The 20,336-nt window shown below is 52.2% G+C and overlaps 1 protein-coding gene across 1 annotated transcript in view; it reads right to left on the bottom strand.

Annotated features, from left to right (window-relative positions):
- C2CD5 (C2 calcium dependent domain containing 5) overlaps positions 1-20,336 on the bottom strand; it is a 128,706-nt gene that overhangs the window by 54,546 nt on the left and 53,824 nt on the right. Inside the window, 5 exon segments of the mRNA XM_056554438.1 lie at positions 1-87; positions 4,958-5,060; positions 5,063-5,139; positions 7,944-8,048; positions 8,160-8,274. The exon segment at positions 1-87 is cut by the window's left edge and continues 100 nt beyond it. Of these exon segments, the coding sequence (XP_056410413.1) occupies positions 1-87; positions 4,958-5,060; positions 5,063-5,139; positions 7,944-8,048; positions 8,160-8,274 (487 nt within the window).

Raw genomic sequence — 20,336 nt, 5'->3', positions numbered from 1 at the left:
TGCAGCTCGTACTCCATGAAGGGCAGCAGGTTACTGATGGCGGTGGCATTCGCCTCGGCCTGAGCCTTCTTCTTCAGCCGGCACAACCTGAGCGGAGAAGAGGATGATGAGGAGAGAAGAGGATGATGAGGAGAGGAGAAGAGGATGATGAGGAGAGAAGAGGATGATGAGGAGAGAAGAGGATGATGAGGAGAGAAGAGGAGAGGAGAAGAGGATGATGAGGAGAGGAGAAGAGGATGATGAGGAGAGGAGAAGAGGAGAGGAGAAGAGGATGATGAGGAGAGAAGAGGATGATGAGGAGAGGAGAAGAGAGGAGAAGAGGATGATGAGGAGAGGAGAAGAGGAGAGGAGAAGAGGATGATGAGGAGAGGATGATGAGGAGAGGATGATGAGGAGAGGAGAAGAGGATGATGAGGAGAGGAGAAGAGGAGAGGAGAAGAGGATGATGAGGAGAGGAGAAGAGGAGAAGAGGAGAGGAGAAGAGGATGATGAGGAGAGAAGAAGAGGATGATGAGGAGAGGAGAAGAGGATGATGAGGAGAGGAGAAGAGGATGATGAGGAGAGGAGAAGAGGAGAGGAGAAGAGGATGATGAGGAGAGGAGAAGAGGATGATGAGGAGAGGAGAAGAGGAGAGGAGAAGAGGATGATGAGGAGAGGAGAAGAGGATGATGAGGAGAGGAGAAGAGGATGATGAGGAGAGGAGAAGAGGATGATGAGGAGAGGAGAAGAGGAGAGGAGAAGAGGATGATGAGGAGAGGAGAAGAGGATGATGAGGAGAGGAGAAGAGGATGATGAGGAGAGGAGAAGAGGATGATGAGGAGAGGAGAAGAGGATGATGAGGAGAGGAGAAGAGGATGATGAGGAGAGGAGAAGAGGATGATGAGGAGAGGAGAAGAGGATGATGAGGAGAGGAGAGGAGGATGATGATGAGAAGAGGATGATGAGGAGAGAATGATGAGGAGAGGAGGATGATGAGGAGAGGAGGATGATGAGGAGAGGGAGGATGATGAGGAGAGGAGGATGATGAGGAGAGGAGAAGAGGATGATGAGGGGAGGAGAAGATGATGATGAGGAGGAGAGGAGAAGAGGATGATGAGGAGAGGAGAGAAGATGATGATGAGAAGAGGATGAGGAGGAGAGGAGAAGAGGATGATGAGAGAAGAGGATGATGAGGAGGAGAGGAGAAGAGGATGATGAGGAGGAGAGGAGAAGAGGATGATGAGGAGGAGAGGAGAAGAGGATGAGGAGGAGAAGAGGATGAGGAGAGAGAGGATGATGAGGAGGTGATGAGAGGAGGAGGAGAAGAGGATGATGAGGAGGAGAGGAGAAGAGGATGATGAAGAGGAGAGGAGAAGAGGATGATGAGGAGGAGAGGAGGAGAGGAGAAGAGGAGGAGGAGGAGGAGGAGAGGAGAAGAGGATGATGAGGAGAGGATGATGAGAGAAGAGGTAATGAGAAGAAGAGGATGATGAGGAGAAGAGGATGATGAGGAGAGGAGAAGAGGAGAGGAGAAGAGGATGATGAGGAGAGGAGAAGAGGATGATGAGGAGAGGAGAAGAGGATGATGAGGAGGAGAGGAGAAGAGGATGAGGAGGAGAAGAGAATGATGAGGAGAGGAGGATGATGAGGAGAGGAGGGAGGATGAGGAGAGGAGGATGATGAGGAGAGGAGGATGATGAGGAGAGGAGAAGAGGATGATGAAGACAGGAGAAGAGGATGATGAGGGGAGGAGAAGATGATGATGAGGCAGGAGAGGAGAAGAGGATGATGAGGAGAGGAGAAGAGATGATGATGAGAAGAGGATGAGGAGGAGAGGAGAAGAGGATGATGAGGAGAAGAGGATGATGAGGAGGAGAGGAGAAGAGGATGATGAGGAGGAGAGGAGAAGAGGATGATGAGGAGAGGATGATGAGGAGGAGAGGAGAAGAGGATGATGAGGAGGAGAGGAGAAGAGGATGATGAAGAGGAGAGGAGAAGAGGATGATGAGGAGGAGAGGAGAAGAGGATGATGAGGAGGAGAGGAGAAGAGGAGGAGGAGGAGGAGGAGGAGAGGAGAAGAGGATGATGAGGAGGACGAGGAGAAGAGGAGGAGGAGGAGGAGGAGAAGGAGGAGGAGAGGAGAAGAGGAGGAGGAGGAGAGGATGATGAGAAGGAGTGATGAGAAGAAGAGGATGATGAGAAGAAGAGGATGATGAGGAGAGGATGATGAGGAGAGAGAGGATGATGAGGAGAGGAGGATGATGAGGAGAGGAGGATGATGAGGAGAGGAGGATGATGAGGAGAGGAGGATGATGAGGAGAGGAGGATGATGAGGAGAGGAGGATGATGAGGAGAGGGGATGATGAGGAGAGGAGGATGATGAGGAGAGGAGGATGATGAGGAGAGGAGGATGATGAGGAGGGAGGATGATGAGGAGAGGAGGATGATGAGGAGAGGAGATGATGAGGAGAGGGATGATGAGGAGAGAGGATGATGAGGAGAGGATGATGAGGAGAGGAGGATGATGAGGAGAGGAGGATGATGAGAGAGGATGATGAGGAAGGAGGGTGATGAGGAGAGGAGGATGATGAGGAGAGGAGGATGATGAGGAGAGGAGGATGAGGAGAGGAGGATGATGAGGAGAGGAGGATGATGAGGAGAGGAGATGATGAGGAGAGGAGGATGATGAGGAGAGGAGGATGATGAGGAGAGGAGGATGATGAGGAGAGGAGGATGATGAGGTGAGGTGGATGATGAGAGAGGAGGATGATGAGGAGAGGAGGATGATGTGGAGAGGAGGTGAGAGGTAGGGATGATGAGGAGAGGAGGATGATGAGGAGAGGATGATGAGGAGAGAGGATGATGATGAGAGGAGGATGATGAGGAGAGGAGGATGATGAGGAGAGGATGATGAGGAGGGAGGATGATGAGGAGAGGAGGATGATGAGGAGAGGATGATGAGGAGAGGTGGATGTGAGGAGAGGATGATGAGGAGAAGAGGATGATGAGGAGAGGAGAGGAGGATGATGAGGAAGAGGAGGATGAAGTGGTGAGGAGAAGAGGTTGAGAGGAGGGAGAGGGATGATGAGGAGAGGAGAGAGGATGATGAGGAGAGGAGGATGATGAGGAGAGGAGGATGATGCAGGAGCAGGAGGATGATGAGGAGAGAGGATGATGAGGAGAGGAGAGAGGATGATGAGGAGAGTGGTGATGAGGTGAGGTGATGAGGAGGAGGAGGATGATGAGGAGAGGATGGAGGAGGGAGGGATGATGAGGAGAGGAGGATGATGAGGAGAGGATGATGCGGAGGGAGGATGATGAGGAGAGGAGGATGATGAGGAGAGGAGGATGATGAGGAGAGGAGGATGATGAGGAGAGGAGGATGATGAGGAGAGAGGATGATGAGGAGAGGAGGATGATGAGAGAGGGGATGATGAGGAGGAGGATGATGAGGAGAGGAGGATGATGAGGAGAGGAGGATGATGAGGAGAGGAGGATGATGAGGAGAGGCGGATGATGAGGAAGAGGCGGATGATGAGGAGAGAGGATGATGAGGAGAGGAGGATGATGATGAGAAGAGGATGATGAGGAAGAGAGGATGATGGAGAGGAGGATGATGAGGAGAGGAGGATGATGAGGAGAGGAGGATGAGGAGAGGAGGATGATGAGGAGAGGAGGATGATGAGGAGAGGAGGATGATGAGGAGAGGAGGATGATGAGGAGAGGAGGATGATGAGGAGAGGAGGATGATGAGGAGAGGAGGATGATGTGAGAGGAGGATGATGAGGAGAGGAGGATGATGAGGAGAGGAGGATGATGAGGAGAGGAGAAGAGGATGATAAGGAGAGGAGGATGATGAGGAGAAGAGGATGATGAGGAGAGGAGGATGATGAGGAGAGGAGGATGATGAGGAGAGGAGGATGATGAGGAGAGGAGGATGATGAGGAGAGGAGGATGATGAGGAGAGGAGAAGAGGATGATGAGGAGAGGAGAGAGGAGTGAGGAGAGGATGATGAGAGAGGAGGATGATGAGGAGAGGAGGATGATGAGGTGAGGAGGTGATGAGGGAGGGGATGATGAGGAGAGGAGGATGATGAGGAGAGGAGGATGATGAGGAGAGGAGGATGATGAGGAGAGGAGGATGATGAGTGAGAGGGGATGATGAGGAGAGGCGGATGATGAGGAGCAGGCGGATGATGAGGAGAGGAGGATGATGAGGAGAGGAGGATGATGTTGAGAGGGATGATGAGAGGTGGATGATGGAGAGGAGGATGATTGAGGAGAGGAGGATGATGAGGGAGGAGGATGAGGAGAGGAGGATGATGAGGAGAGGAGGATGATGAGGAGAGGAGGATGATGAGGAGAGGAGGATGATGAGGAGAGGAGGTGATGGGAGGGGATGATGGAGAGGAGGTGATGAGAGTGGAGGATGATGAGGAGAGGAGGATGATGAGGAGAGGAGGATGATGAGGAGAGGAGAAGAGGATGATAAGGAGAGGAGGATGATGAGGAGAGAGGTGATGAGGAGAGGAGGATGATGAGGAGAGGAGGATGATGAGGTGAGGAGGATTGTGAGGAGAGGAGGTGTGAGGAGAGGAGGATGATGAGGAGAGGAGAAGAGGATGATGAGGAGAGGAGAAGAGGATGATGAGGAGAGGATGATGAGAAGAGGAGGATGATGAGGAGAGGAGGATGATGAGGAGAGGAGGATGATGAGGAGAAGAGGATGATGAGGAGAGGAGGATGATGAGGAGAGGAGGATGATGAGGAGGGGGATGGAGGAGGATGAGGAGAGGAGGAGATGAGAGAGAGGAGGATGATGAGGAGAGGAGGATGATGAGGAGAGGAGGATGTGAGGAGGGAGGATGATGAGGAGAGGAGGATGATGAGGAGAGGAGGATGATGAGGAGAGGAGGATGATGAGGAGAGTTGTAATGAGACGTTGTGGTGGGTGATATGGGAGAGCGGACTCCCCTACCTGGCCTGGATCAGACAACCCTTCCCCACAATGGGGGTCTCCCCCGGCAGATCGATGGTGGTGAAGAGGACATCGGGGACCTTCTGCTTACGACAACTATAAAGAAGGTGAGGTGAGCGGGAAACGGCATATTCAGCTCATCGTACGGTATGTGACAGAAACTGCACGGCGCGGGGAATCCTCTGTCCTGTACGGAGCGCAAAAGATGTCACCACAAGACTGCAGCGGAAAGGGTCACATGATATACAGTCACACCCACATGTGCACTCACTATTCTGCTGCTACATCATATCTTATCCCCCCAGAGCTGCACTCACTATTCTGCTGCTACATCATATCTTATCCCCCAGAGCTGCACCTCACTATTCTGCTGTTACATCATGTCTTATCCTCCAGAGCTGCACTCACTATTCTGCTGTTACATTAGGTCTTATCCTCCAGAGCTGCACTCACTATTCTGCCTGTTACATCATGTCATATCATCCAGAGCTGCACTCACTATTCTGCTGTTACATCATGTCTTATCCTCCAGAGCTGCACTCACTATTCTGCTGTTACATCATGTCTTATCCTCCAGAGCTGCGCTCACTATTCTGCTGTTACATCATGTCTTCTATAGGATGTATTGTCCCGGTCACCATTATATATATATAAGACATCTGACCAGACTGACACAGTTCAGTATAAAGCATGGAGGCAGTGATGTCATCGCACTGGCCCTGCCCCCTTATTGTACCTCCCCCACCGATCCCTGTGAGTTAGTTCTTTTTGTGCAGCAGAATTTAAAGGAGCAGTCCCACCATAATGACGAGGTGCTGACCACAATATGGCGGTGCTATATCCACAAATACCGTTACCAACGACATCACTTAAGGAGGCAATACACAGGGTGGGGTACATCCTGGATACACATGGTGGGGTACATCCTGGATACACAGGGTGGGGTACACATGGTGGGGTACATCCTGGATACACATGGTGGGGTACACATGGTGGGGTACATCCTGGATACACAGGGTGGGGTACACATGGTGGGGTACATCCTGGATACACAGGGTGGGGTACATCCTGGATACACATGGTGGGGTACATCCTGGATACACATGGTGGGGTACACATGGTGGGGTACATCCTGGATACACAGGGTGGGGTACATCCTGGATACACATGGTGGGGTACATCCTGGATACACATGGTGGGGTACATCCTGGATACACAGGGTGGGGTACACATGGTGGGATACATCCTGGATACACAGGGTGGGGTACATCCTGGATATACATGGTGGGGTACATCCTGGATACACATGGTGGGGTACATCCTGGATACACATGGTGGGGTACACATGGTGGGGTACATCCTGGATACACATGGTGGGGTACATCCTGGATACACAGGGTGGGGTACATCCTGGATACACAGGGTGGGGTACATCCTGGATACACAGGGTGGGGTACATCCTGGATATACATGGTGGGGTACATCCTGGATACACATGGTGGGGTACATCCTGGATACACAGGGTGGGGTACATCCTGGATACACAGGGTGGGGTACATCCTGGATACACAGGGTGGGGTACATCCTGGATACACAGGGTGGGGTACATCCTGGATACACAGGGTGGGGTACATCCTGGATACACAGGGTGGGGTACATCCTGGATACACAGGGTGGGGTACATCCTGGATACACATGGTGGGGTACATCCTGGATACACAGGGTGGGGTACATCCTGGATACACATGGTGGGGTACATCCTGGATACACAGGGTGGGGTACATCCTGGATACACATGGTGGGGTACATCCTGGATACACAGGGTGGGGTACATCCTGGATACACATGGTGGGGTACATCCTGGATAAACAGGGTGGGGTACATCCTGGATACACAGGGTGGGGTACATCCTGGATACACAGGGTGGGGTACATCCTGGATACACATGGTGGGGTACATCCTGGATACACATGGTGGGGTACATCCTGGATACACATGGTGGGGTACATCCTGGATACACATGGTGGGGTACACATGGTGGGGTACATCCTGGATACACATGGTGGGGTACATCCTGGATACACATGGTGGGGTACATCCTGGATACACATGGTGGGGTACATCCTGGATACACATGGTGGGGTACACATGGTGGGGTACATCCTGGATACACAGGGTGGGGTACATCCTGGATACACAGGGTGGGGTACATCCTGGATACACAGGGTGGGGTACATCCTGGATACACAGGGTGGGGTACATCCTGGATACACAGGGTGGGGTACACATGGTGGGGTACATCCTGGATACACATGGTGGGGTACACATGGTGGGGTACATCCTGGATACACATGGTGGGGTACATCCTGGATACACATGGTGGGGTACATCCTGGATACACATGGTGGGGTACATCCTGGAAACACATGGTGGGGTACACATGGTGGGGTACACATGGTGGGGTACATCCTGGATACACATGGTGGGGTACATCCTGGATACACATGGTGGGGGTACATCCTGGATACACATGGTGGGGTACATCCTGGATACACATGGTGGGGTACACATGGTGGGGTACACATGGTGGGGTACACATGGTGGGGTACATCCTGGATACACAGGGTGGGGTACATCCTGGATACACAGGGTGGGGTACATCCTGGATACACATGGTGGGGTACATCCTGGATACACATGGTGGGGTACATCCTGGATACACATGGTGGGGTACATCCTGGATACACATGGTGGGGTACATTCTGCTGCCCCCGGCAACCATATCTACCGTGATCACTATAGACATATGAGGCGTGACTGTGGCTGGGAGACTGCCCCTTTAAACCCGCCCTGTGGTTACCTGGGGTGATGTTAGTTTTTGGGGTGTTCATCCTGCACTCGCCCCTATAATGACGGGACCTACCCAGGACGAAGGATAATATCAACCTCTCCCTTCTCTGACCCTATAAAGAAGCCGGGCGGCTGCGCCGACAACCTTTGCTCCGGGCCACATTCGCCGGACGCTTCCTGCAGGAATCGGGGGTTGAGGACGGCGGCGGTGCCCGAGGCGGACAGGATGCAGACTTCTTCACTGCCGGGGACAAGACAACATGGGTTAATGACAGGGAAAGCAATCACAGCCCCGCCCACAAGGACAACCATCACCAAACCCCGCCCATGAGGAGGCTCCGCCTTTACTCACCAAATGCTGGTGGACTCACTGTAGCCGACGACGGCGTGGCAGCCCAGCGCTTTGGCGTGAGACTTTATCTCCTGGCGGATCTCAGCCCACCAAGCGTCTCTGGTCTCCGGTTCATCTGGAGGAAACAGAAGGAGAAGCTGAATCGGACGTACGGCGCCCCCATAACCCCGCCCCCAAACCCCACACAGGGAGGTACGGCGCTACGGTATTACGGCAACGTGTCCTGCACGGTCGGTCACTACAGATGATAGAACTGGTCTGGAGGAGGTAACAACGGTATCGGGGGGATAATACAAGAAGAGCTGCAGTGCCCCCACAGGTCACAGAGGAGAATGCAAAACTTACCAACCACAGGCGCCAATCACATCACCTAACAAATACCCCACGGCTGCAAGAAAACTACAACTCCCAGCATGTCTGAGCCGTGCAGTGCAAGCACCGGGCACCAGAACATCAGCTGCATCCACATTCACAGGGGACAGTAATGAAGACAACCGAAGAATTCATACTGCAGAGCTGTGCTCCTCCACTAGATGTCAGTGTCTCCTCCCCTGCAGAGCTGTGCTCCTCCACTAGATGTCAGTGTCTCCTCCTCTGCAGAGCTGTGCTCCTCCACTAGATGTCAGTGTCTCCTCCCCTGCAGAGCTGTGCTCCTCCACTAGATGTCAGTGTCTCCTCCCCTGCAGAGCTGTGCTCCTCCACTAGATGTCAGGGTCTCCTCCCCTGCAGAGCTGTGCTCCTCCACTAGATGTCAGTGTCTCCTCCCCTGCAGAGCTGTGCTCCACCACTAGATGTCAGTGTCTTCTCCCCTGCAGAGCTGTGCTCCTCCACTAGATGTCAGTGTCTCCTCCCCTGCAGAGCTGTGCTCCTCCACTAGATGTCAGTGTCTCCTCCCCTGCAGAGCTGTGCTCCTCCACTAGATGTCAGTGTCTCCTCCCCTGCAGAGCTGTGCTCCTCCACTAGATGTCAGTGTCTCCTCCCCTGCAGAGCTGTGCTCCTCCACTAGATGTCAGTGTCTCCTCCCCTGCAGAGCTGTGCTCCTCCACTAGATGTCAGTGTCTCCTCCCCTGCAGAGCTGTACTCCTCCACTAGATGTCAGTGTCTCCTTCTCCGCAGAGCTGTGCTCCTCCACTAGATGTCAGTGTCTTCTCCCCTGCAGAGCTGTGCTCCTCCACTAGATGTCAGTGTCTCCTCCCCTGCAGAGCTGTGCTCCTCCACTAGATGTCAGTGTCTCCTCCTCCGCAGAGCTGTGCTCCTCCACTAGATGTCAGTGTCTCCTCCTACGCAGAGCTGTTCTCCTCCACTAGATGTCAGTGTCTCCTCCCCTGCAGAGCTGTGCTCCTCCACTAGATGTCAGTGTCTCCTCCTCTGCAGAGCTGTGCTCCTCCACTAGATGTCAGTGTCTCCTCCTCTGCAGAGCTGTGCTCCTCCACTAGATGTCAGTGTCTCCTTCCCTGCAGAGCTGTGCTCCTCCACTAGATGTCAGTGTCTCCTCCTCCGCAGAGATGCGCTCCTCCACTAGATGTCAGTGTCTCCTCCCCTGCAGAGCTGTGCTCCTCCACTAGATGTCAGTGTCTCCTCCCCTGCAGAGCTGTGCTCCACCACTAGATGTCAGTGTCTCCTCCCCTGCAGAGATGTGCTCCTCCACTAGATGTCAGTGTCTCCTCCTCTGCAGAGCTGTGCTCCTCCACTAGATGTCAGTGTCTCCTCCCCTGCAGAGCTGTGCTCCACCACTAGATGTCAGTGTCTCCTCCTTTGCAGAGCTGTGCTCCTCCACTAGATGTCAGTGTCTCCTCCTCCGCAGAGATGCGCTCCTCCACTAGATGTCAGTGTCTCCTCCTCCGCAGAGATGCGCTCCTCCACTAGATGTCAGTGTCTCCTCCCCTGCAGAGATGCGCTCCTCCAATAGATGTCAGTGTCTCCTCCCCTGCAGAGCTGTGCTCCACCACTAGATGTCAGTGTCTCCTCCTTTGCAGAGCTGTGCTCCTCCACTAGATGTCAGTGTCTCCTCCCCTGCAGAGCTGTGCTCCTCCACTAGATGTCAGTGTCACCTCCTCTGCAGAGCTGTGCTCCTCCACTAGATGTCAGTGTCTCCTCCCCTGCAGAGATGTGCTCCTCCACTAGATGTCAGTGTCTCCTCCTCTGCAGAGCGGTGCTCCTCCACTAGATGTCAGTGTCTCCTCCCCTGCAGAGCTGTGCTCCTCCACTAGATGTCAGTGTCTCCTCCCCTGCAGAGCTGTGCTCCTCCACTAGATGTCAGTGTCTCCTCCTTTGCAGAGCTGTGCTCCTCCACTAGATGTCAGTGTCTCCTCCCCTGCAGAGCTGTGCTCCACCACTAGATGTCAGTGTCTCCTCCTTTGCAGAGCTGTGCTCCTCCACTAGATGTCAGTGTCTCCTCCTCCGCAGAGATGCGCTCCTCCACTAGATGTCAGTGTCTCCTCCTCCGCAGAGATGCGCTCCTCCACTAGATGTCAGTGTCTCCTCCCCTGCAGAGATGTGCTCCTCCACTAGATGTCAGTGTCTCCTCCTCCGCAGAGATGCGCTCCTCCACTAGATGTCAGTGTCTCCTCCCCTGCAGAGCTGTGCTCCACCACTAGATGTCAGTGTCTCCTCCTTTGCAGAGCTGTGCTCCTCCACTAGATGTCAGTGTCTCCTCCCCTGCAGAGCTGTGCTCCTCCACTAGATGTCAGTGTCTCCTTCCCTGCAGAGCTGTGCTCCTCCACTAGATGTCAGTGTCTCCTCCCCTGCAGAGCTGTACTCCTCCACTAGATGTCAGTGTCACATCCTCTGCAGAGCTGTGCTCCTCCACTAGATGTCAGTGTCTCCTCCTCTGCAGAGCTGTGCTCCTCCCCTAGATGTCAGTGTCTCCTCCTCTGCAAAGCTGTGCTCCTCCACTAGATGTCAGTGTCTCCTCCTCTGCAGAGCTGTGCTCCTCCACTAGATGTCAGTGTCTCCTCCCCTGCAGAGCTGTTCTCCTCCACCAGATATCAGTGTCTCCTCCCCTGCAGAGCTGTGCTCCTCCACTAGATGTCAGTGTCTCCTCCCCTGCAGAGCTGTGCTCCTCCACTAGATGTCAGTGTCTCCTCCTCTGCAGAGCTGTGCTCCTCCACTAGATGTCAGTGTCTCCTCCCCTGCAGATCTGTGCTCCTCCACTAGATGTCAGTGACTCCTCCCCTGCAGAGCTGTGCTCCTCCACTAGATGTCAGTGTCTCCTCCCCTGCAGAGCTGTGCTCCTCCACTAGATGTCAGTGTCTCCTCCCCTGCAGAGCTGTGCTCCTCCACTAGATGTCAGTGTCACCTCCTCTGCAGAGATGTGCTCCTCCACTAGATGTCAGTGTCTCCTCCCCTGCAGAGCTGTGCTCCTCCACTAGATGTCAGTGTCTCCTCCCCTGCAGAGCTGTGCTCCTCCACTAGATGTCAGTGTCTCCTGCCCTGCAGAGCTGTGCTCCTCCACTAGATGTCAGTGTCTCCTCCCCTGCAGAGCTGTGCTCCTCCACTAGATGTCAGTGTCTCCTCCCCTGCAGAGCTGTGCTCCTCCACTAGATGTCCTTGTCTCCTCCCCTGCAGAGCTGTGCTCCTCCACTAGATGTCAGTGTCTCCTGCCCTGCAGAGCTGTGCTCCTCCACTAGATATCAGTGTCTCCTCCTCTGCAGAGCGGTGCTCCTCCACTAGATGTCAGTGTCTCCTCCCCTGCAGAGCTGTGCTCCTCCCCTAGATGTCAGGGCCTCCTCCCTGCAGAGCTGTGCTCCTCCACTAGATGTCAGTGTCTCCTCCCCTGCAGAGCTGTGCTCCTCCACTAGATGTCAGTGTCTCCTCCCCTGCAGAGCTGTGCTCCTCCACTAGATGTCAGTGTCTCCTCCCCTGCAGAGCTGTGCTCCTCCACTAGATGTCAGTGTCTCCTCCCCTGCAGAGCTGTGCTCCTCCACTAGATGTCAGTGTCTCCTACCCTGCAGAGCTGTGCTCCTCCACTAGATGTCAGTGTCTCCTTCCCTGCAGAGCTGTGCTCCTCCACTAGATGTTAGTGTCTCCTCCTCTGCAGAGCTGTGCTCCTCCACTAGATGTCAGTGTCTCCTCCCCTGCCGAGCTGTTCTCCTCCACCAGATATCAGTGTCTCCTCCCCTGCAGAGCTGTGCTCCTCCACTAGATGTCAGTGTCTCCTCCCCTGCAGAGCTGCTCTCCTCCACTAGATGTCAGTGTCTCCTCCTCCGCAGAGCTGTGCTCCTCCACTAGATGTCAGTGCCTCCTCCTCCGCAGAGCTGTGCTCCTCCACTAGATGTCAGTGTCTCCTCCTCCGCAGAGCTGTGCTCCTCCACTAGATGTCAGTGTCTCCTCCTACGCAGAGCTGTGCTCCTCCACTAGATGTCAGTGTCTCCTCCCCTGCAGAGCTGTGCTCCTCCACTAGATGTCAGTGTCTCCTCCACTAGATGTCAGTGTCTCCTCCCCTGCAGAGCTGTGCTCCTCCACTAGATGTCAGTGTCTCCTTCCCTGCAGAGCTGTGCTCCTCCACTAGATGTCAGTGTCTCCTGCTCCGCAGAACTGTGCTCCTCCACTAGATGTCAGTGTCTCCTCCTCCGCAGAGCTGTGCTCCTCCACTAGATGTCAGTGTCTCCTTCTCCGCAGAGATGCGCTCCTCCACTAGATGTCAGTGTCTCCTCCCCTGCAGAGCTGTGCTCCACCACTAGATGTCAGTGTCTCCTCCTTTACAGAGCTGTGCTCCTCCACTAGATGTCAGTGCCTCCTCCTCCGCAGAGATGCGCTCCTCCACTAGATGTCAGTGTCTCCTCCCCTGCAGAGCTGTGCTCCACCACTAGATGTCAGTGTCTCCTCCTTTGCAGAGCTGTGCTCCTCCACTAGATGTCAGTGTCTCCTCCCCTGCAGAGCTGTGCTCCTCCACTAGATGTCAGTGTCTCCTTCCCTGCAGAGCTGTGCTCCTCCACTAGATGTCAGTGTCTCCTCCCCTGCAGAGCTGTACTCCTCCACTAGATGTCAGTGTCACCTCCTCTGCAGAGCTGTGCTCCTCCACTAGATGTCAGTGTCTCCTCCTCTGCAGAGCTGTGCTCCTCCCCTAGATGTCAGTGTCTCCTCCTCTGCAAAGCTGTGCTCCTCCACTAGATGTCAGTGTCTCCTCCTCTGCAGAGCTGTGCTCCTCCACTAGATGTCAGTGTCTCCTCCCCTGCAGAGCTGTGCTCCTCCACTAGATGTCAGTGTCTCCTTCCCTGCAGAGCTGTGCTCCTCCACTAGATGTCAGTGTCTCCTCCCCTGCAGAGCTGTACTCCTCCACTAGATGTCAGTGTCACCTCCTCTGCAGAGCTGTGCTCCTCCACTAGATGTCAGTGTCTCCTCCTCTGCAGAGCTGTGCTCCTCCCCTAGATGTCAGTGTCTCCTCCTCTGCAGAGCTGTGCTCCTCCACTAGATGTCAGTGTCTCCTCCTCTGCAGAGCTGTGCTCCTCCACTAGATGTCAGTGTCTCCTCCTCTGCAGAGCTGTGCTCCTCCACTAGATGTCAGTGTCTCCTTCCCTGCAGAGCTGTGCTCCTCCACTAGATGTCAGTGTCTCCTCCTCTGCAGAGCGGTGCTCCTCCACTAGATGTCAGTGTCTCCTCCCCTGCAGAGCTGTGCTCCTCCACTAGATGTCAGTGTCTCCTCCTCTGCAGAGCGGAGTTCCTCCACTAGATGTCAGTGTCTCCTCCTCTGCAGAGCGGAGTTCCTCCACTAGATGTCAGTGTCTCCTCCTCTGCAGAGCTGTGCTCCTCCATTAGATATCTGTCTCCTCCTCTGCAGAGCTGTGCTCCTCCACTAGATGTCAGTGTCTCCTCCTCTGCAGAGCTGTGCACCTCCCCTAGATGTCAGTGTCTCCTCCTCTGCAGAGCTGTGCTCCTCCACTAGATGTCAGTGTCTCCTCCTCTGCAGAGCTGTGCTCCTCCACTAGATGTCAGTGTCTCCTACCCTGCAGAGCTGTGCTCCTCCACTAGATGTCAGTGTCTCCTCCTCTGCAGAGCGGAGCTCCTCCACTAGATGTCAGTGTCTCCTCCTCTGCAGAGCTGTTCTCCTCCACTAGATGTCAGTGTCTCCTCCTCTGCAGAGCTGTGCTCCTCCACTAGATGTCAGTGTCTCCTACCCTGCAGAGCTGTGCTCCTCCACTAGATGTCAGTGTCTCCTCCTCTGCAGAGCTGTGCTTCTCCGCTAGATGTCAGTGTCTCCTTCCCTGCAGAGCTGTGCTCCTCCACTAGATGTCAGTTTCTCCTCCTCTGCAGAGCGGTGCTCCTCCACTAGATGTCAGTTTCTCCTCCCCTGCAGAGCTGTGCTCCTCCACTAGATGTCAGTGTCTCCTCCTCTGCAGAGCGGAGTTCCTCCACTAGATGTCAGTGTCTCCTCCTCTGCAGAGCTGTGCTCCTCCACTAGATGTCAGTGTCTCCTCCTCTGCAGAGCTGTGCTTCTCCGCTAGATGTCAGTGTCTCCTCCCCTGCAGAGCTGTGCTCCTCCACTAGATGTCAGTGTCTCCTCCTCTGCAGAGCGGTGCTCCTCCACTAGATGTCAGTGTCTCCTCCCCTGTAGAGCTGTACTGCTCCACTAGATGTCAGTGTCTCCTCCCGAGCAGAGCTGTACTACATTGGATGTCAGTGTCTCCTCCCCTGCAGAGCTGTGCTCCTCCACTAGATGTCAGTGTCTCCTCCTCTGCAGAGCGGTGCTCCTCCACTAGATGTCAGTGTCTCCTCCCCTGCAGAGCTGTGCTCCTCCACTAGATGTCAGTGTCTCCTCCTCTGCAGAGCGGTGCTCCTCCACTAGATGTCAGTGTCTCCTCCCCTGTAGAGCTGTACTGCTCCACTAGATGTCAGTGTCTCCTCCCGAGCAGAGCTGTACTACATTGGATGTCAGTGTCTCCTCCCCTGCGGGCTTTACTCCTTCATTAGATGTCAGCTCCTCCTCCCCAGCAGAGCTGTACTCCTTCATTAGATGTCAGTGTCTCCTCCCCTCTAGGGGTTTACAACTACAGATGTCAGTTTCTCCTCCCCTGCGGAGCTTCCCTCCTGCACTAGATGTCAGTGTCTCCTCCTTTCCGAGGCTTTACTCCTTAACTAGCTGTCATTGACTTCTCCCCTGCGGAGATTCACTTTCCACTAGATGTCATTGTCTCCTTCCCTGCGGGGCTTTACTCCTCCACTAGATGTCAGTGTCTCCTCCCCTGCGGGGCTTTATTCCTCCACTAAGTGTCAGTGTCTCCTCCCCTGCAGAGCTTTGATGTCAGCATGAGCAGTGATCCTATAGAGCGTGGGGGAGGTCAGTATGACTTGTTGCACCAGTATTGGGGCAGATTCACTTACTTACCTGGCACTAGCGCAGCCTCTCACCTAATGAATGTGGGGGGCACTGGTCATGTGTGTCAGATGGGTACAAGCAGCTAAATGCAAACATGACACGAGCCGCACAATCCACAAGGGGGGACCCTAGTAGCATTTTCCACTAAGGATTTACAGAGACACTAAAGATTGGGGGTCAGGGAGGGTAGAAGCAGGAGAGGGGTGCTCAGCGGACTACAATGGGTCCCTCTCCTCTCGGGCAGCAGCAGAAGCTTTAGTGAGCTGGGGATTGTCAAGGCAGAACCAGCAGACAGTAGCCATAGATGGGGAGATCGAAGCATGCTGGGAGCTGGTGACAGAACAGACAGAAACTATGGCCGCTCAGTGAGATGTCCGGTCAAAGAAACATCCCTGTAATAAATTTGTACAATTTTTCATCAAAAAATTGAAGCACGTATTTCGTATTTAAAAAAAAAAAAAAAAATTTATGTTCCCCATGTATCAGCTTGTCTGATAATGGCCTTGAGGGGGTGACTATCTGTTTTCTCCTAGAATACAGCTATGGGAGGAGTGGAGTATGTATATGTGTATATATATATATATATATATATATATATATATATATATATATAAAACAGTATATCTGTGGGGGGAGTGGAGTATATATATATATATCTCATAGTATATCTGTGGGTCAGTATGTTTACCCTGCGGACCCTCTGCTGTGTCACTTCCCCGTGGAGACCCCCAATCTATTAATAACACATGTTGGGTGCTCAGCGAGGTCTGTGCTGTTGGTGGGAGACACTTTTGTTGACTTGGAGCAGTCGCAGATTCCTCGCCATTTTCTCATAGCTGCCCCCCTGAAGCCGGACATTGGGGGGAACCATTTCCGCGCTGCGCAGATGTCACAGAATAGAGGGAATTAAGAGCTCAGCGGCAGCTGGAGGCAGAATAACAGCACTAATCCCTGATATCATCCGCTCACTCAGCTCTGCTGTATCCGGACACAAAACACTGTCATGTGGCCCCAGGGGCCGCGGCGCGGATACATTCCAGTTCCCTCCATTGTCCGGGTGGGATTGTCCACAGCTCAGAGTGGGATTACCCCACAATGGCGACACATTTATCTCTGATCCCATTCATCGCTCTTCTCACCCATGAAGGAGTAAACACGCCCGCCACGCCAATTCTACACAGGGTGGAAATTTACGGTAACAGAATTCATGTGATAACCCGAGGGAAATTTGTATTTTTCCGATTTTTGTTTTTACGGGTGATGTCAGGCTGCGCCCCGCCACAACAGTAGGTAACACAACGAATACGGTGAGATGGAAGAAAACCCCAAATACTGTGAGACTGGATGAGTCATGTGACTGCGGCAAGTGTTCAGTACAGCGATTGTCGCAATATAACGAAGCACAACTAGAAAACTTCTCTCCAGGACACAAGATGAAAAATCAGGAGATTTGTGGGCATTTCGAGTTTTGGCGCCATTGTAACATTTTGACACATTTCGAGATCTGGCACGCAGCAAGTCTTTTGCCAATGCCAAGTAAACAAAAATGGTGCCACTGAGCCAACATAGACATATGGTGTAGATGGGCCCCCTGCTGACCTATAGACATAGATTTTAGGTATGAAGACAAAAAGACCTCAAAAGGCGCTGCAGATTCCCAAAAAGTAAACCAAACCAGAGATGTGGTGGTAGTACAAAGCACTGGGAGGTTTATTGTAATAAATAAAACAATAAAATACAGATTACGCGTTTCTGGGGAGCCACCCCCTTCTTCAGATCAGAGTATCTGAAGAAGGGGGTGGCTCCCCTGAAACGCATAATCTGTATTTTATTGTTTTATTTATTAATAAACCTCCCAGTGCTTTGTACTAACACCACATCTCTGGTTTGGTTTACTTTTTGAGAATCTGCAGCGCCTTTTGAGGTCTTTTTGTCTTCATACCTAAGATCCATCAGGACTGGTTGTTCCTCTTCTCCTGCGACCTCCAGCTTAGCAGCAGTCCTACCATCTCTACAACTTCTGGTAACCCCGGTGTGGGTTGATACACAAGTTCTTTCTTGCTCTCAGGTGAGCAGTCACTACTTAGGGGTTTGTCTACTCTGACCACCTATTGCTGTGTTGTTTACCTTTATGGTATCACACGAGGCACCCCCTCTGGTCTCCTTTTTTCTCTTCCACAGGCTATAGACACAGATATGATTGATGGGCAGATGGCCTCCTCCTACCCTATAGACATAGATATGATTGATGGGCAGATGGACCCATCCTACCCTATAGACATAGATATGATTGATGGGCAGATGGACCCATCCTACCCTATAGACATAGATATGATTGATGGGCAGATGGACCCATCCTACCCTATAGACATAGATATGATTATAGGGTAGGAGGAAGCCATTTGCCCATCAACTCTATGACTATAGGGTAGGAGGAGGCCATCTGACCATCAATCATAGAATTAATAGGCAGATGGACCCATCCTACCCTATAGACATAGATATGATTGATGGGCAGATGGCCTCCTCCTACCCTATAGACATAGATATGATTGATGGGCAGATGGACCCATCCTACCCTTTAGACATAGATATGATTGATGGGATGATGGACCAATCTGACCCTATAGACATATATATGATTGATGGGCAGATGGCCTCCTCCTACCCTATAGACATAGATATGATTGCTGGGCAGATGGACCCCTCCTACCCTATAGACATAGATATAATTGATGGGCAGATGGACCCCTTCTACCCTATAGATATGATTGATGGGCAGATGGACCCCTCCTACCCTACAGGCATACATATGATTGATGGGCAGATGGCCTCCCCCTACCCTATAGGCATAAATATGATAGATGGGCAGATGAATCTCTCCTACCTGATGGACAAATGGGCCCCCTCCTACTCTATAGACATGGGCAGATGGACACCTCCTGCTCTATATACAAAGATGTGATTGTTGGAAAATGCCCCCCCCCCCCCCAGTCCATAGCCATAGATCTGATTAATGGAATGGGCAGATGGATCAATCCTATCCTAAAAGTCATAGAACTGATTAATCGGCTGATGGTCCCCTCCTACTAGTCACAGACATGATAGATGGGCAGATGGCCCCCTCTTATTCTATTGCCAAAAAACTGACTTATGGGCAGATGGACCCCTCCTATCACATAGTCATAGATCTGATTGATGGGCAGATGGCCCCCTTCTACCCCATTGTCATAGAGCTGATTCATGGACAGATGGCCCCCTTCTACCCTATTGTCATAAACCTGATTGAATAGCAGATGGCCCCTCCTATCGTATAGTCATAGAACTCATTGATAAGCATATGGACCCCTCCTACTCATAGTCATAGATCTGATTGATTGATTGATTGATTGGTAGATGGACCCCTTCTACCCTATGGACATAGATACAGAAAAACTGATTGATGGGAAAATGGGCCCCCTCCTACCCTAAAGACATAGAACTCATTAATGGGCAGATTGCCCCCTTCTACCCCATTGTCATAGAGCTGATTCATGGACAGATGGCCCCCTTCTACCCTATTGTCATAAACCTGATTGAAGAGCAGATGGCCCCTCCTATCGTATAGTCATAGAACTGATTGATGGGCAAATGGACCCTTCCTTCCCTATAGATATAGCTCTGAGTGATAGGAAGACGGACCTCTCCAACTCTATAGATATAGATCGGATCGATGGGCAGATGGCCTCCTTCTACCCTATAGACATAGATATGATAGGATGGGCAGATGCGTCTGCTCTTACCCTATAGACATCGATATGATTGATGGGCACATGCGTCCGCTCTTACCCTATAGTCATAGATCTGACTGACATAGAAATAGGACCCCTCCTACCCCACAGTCATACATTTGACTTAAGTACAGATAGGACCCCTTCTACCCCGTAGTTATAGATTTGCCCCTCCCCTCATAGACTTACACCTTCCTCTACCTATCACAGAAGCTAGAGCTTCACTGAGCAGCCATAATTTTTGTCGCCGTGTATCAGGTTTCATGGAAGGACCAATGGAGGGGATATACCTGCATTGTAACTACTCCAGTCTAGCAGTTTGTAAGATCTGGTGTTACCCATTATCCCGACAAAGGCTGAGTTTAAAACAGCAAATCAGGTGAGTTAGAGAAGCATCAGCACAGAATTCACATAACTACACACACTGAAACGACACACAGCACAGTTAATACAAGTCTGGGATTGGGGGGGAGGGGTTGGCGGGGGGGGAGGGGGAGCTTGGCGAAATGTATTATTCTGCAACACATAGAAACCTCATGGTATACAGTGGGGAAAAAGTATTTAGTCAGCCCCCAATTGTACAAGTTCTCCCCCTTATAAAGATGAGGCTGTAATTTCCATCATAGGTTATAACCTCAACTACGAGACAGAATGAGAAAAATCCATAAATCACATTGTCTTATTATTAAAGAATTTATCTGCAAATTATGGTGGAAAATAAGTATTTTGGTCTATAATAAAAGTCCATCTCAATACTTTGTTATATCCCTTTGTTGGCAATGACAGAGGTCACATGTTTTCTGTCTTCACAAGGTTCTCACACACTGTTGCTGGTATTTTGGCCCATTCCTCCATGCAGATCTCCTCTAGAGCAGTGATGTTTTGGGACTGTTGCTGGGCAACACAGACTCAACTCCCTCCAAAGGTTTTCTAGGGGGTTGAGATCTGGAGACTGGCTAGGCCACTCCAGGACCTTGAAATGCTTCTTAAGAAGCCACTTCTTCATTTCCTGGGCAGTGTGTTTGGGATCATTGTCATGCTGAAAGACCCAGCCACGTTTCATCTTCAATGCCCTTGCTGATGGAAGGAGGT

This window comes from Hyla sarda, unplaced genomic scaffold (assembly GCF_029499605.1).
Source record: "Hyla sarda isolate aHylSar1 unplaced genomic scaffold, aHylSar1.hap1 scaffold_72, whole genome shotgun sequence".
NCBI lineage: Eukaryota > Metazoa > Chordata > Amphibia > Anura > Hylidae > Hyla > Hyla sarda.
Note: the sequence above shows the minus strand (reverse complement) of the source record. Positions and strands in the feature narration are given on the sequence as shown.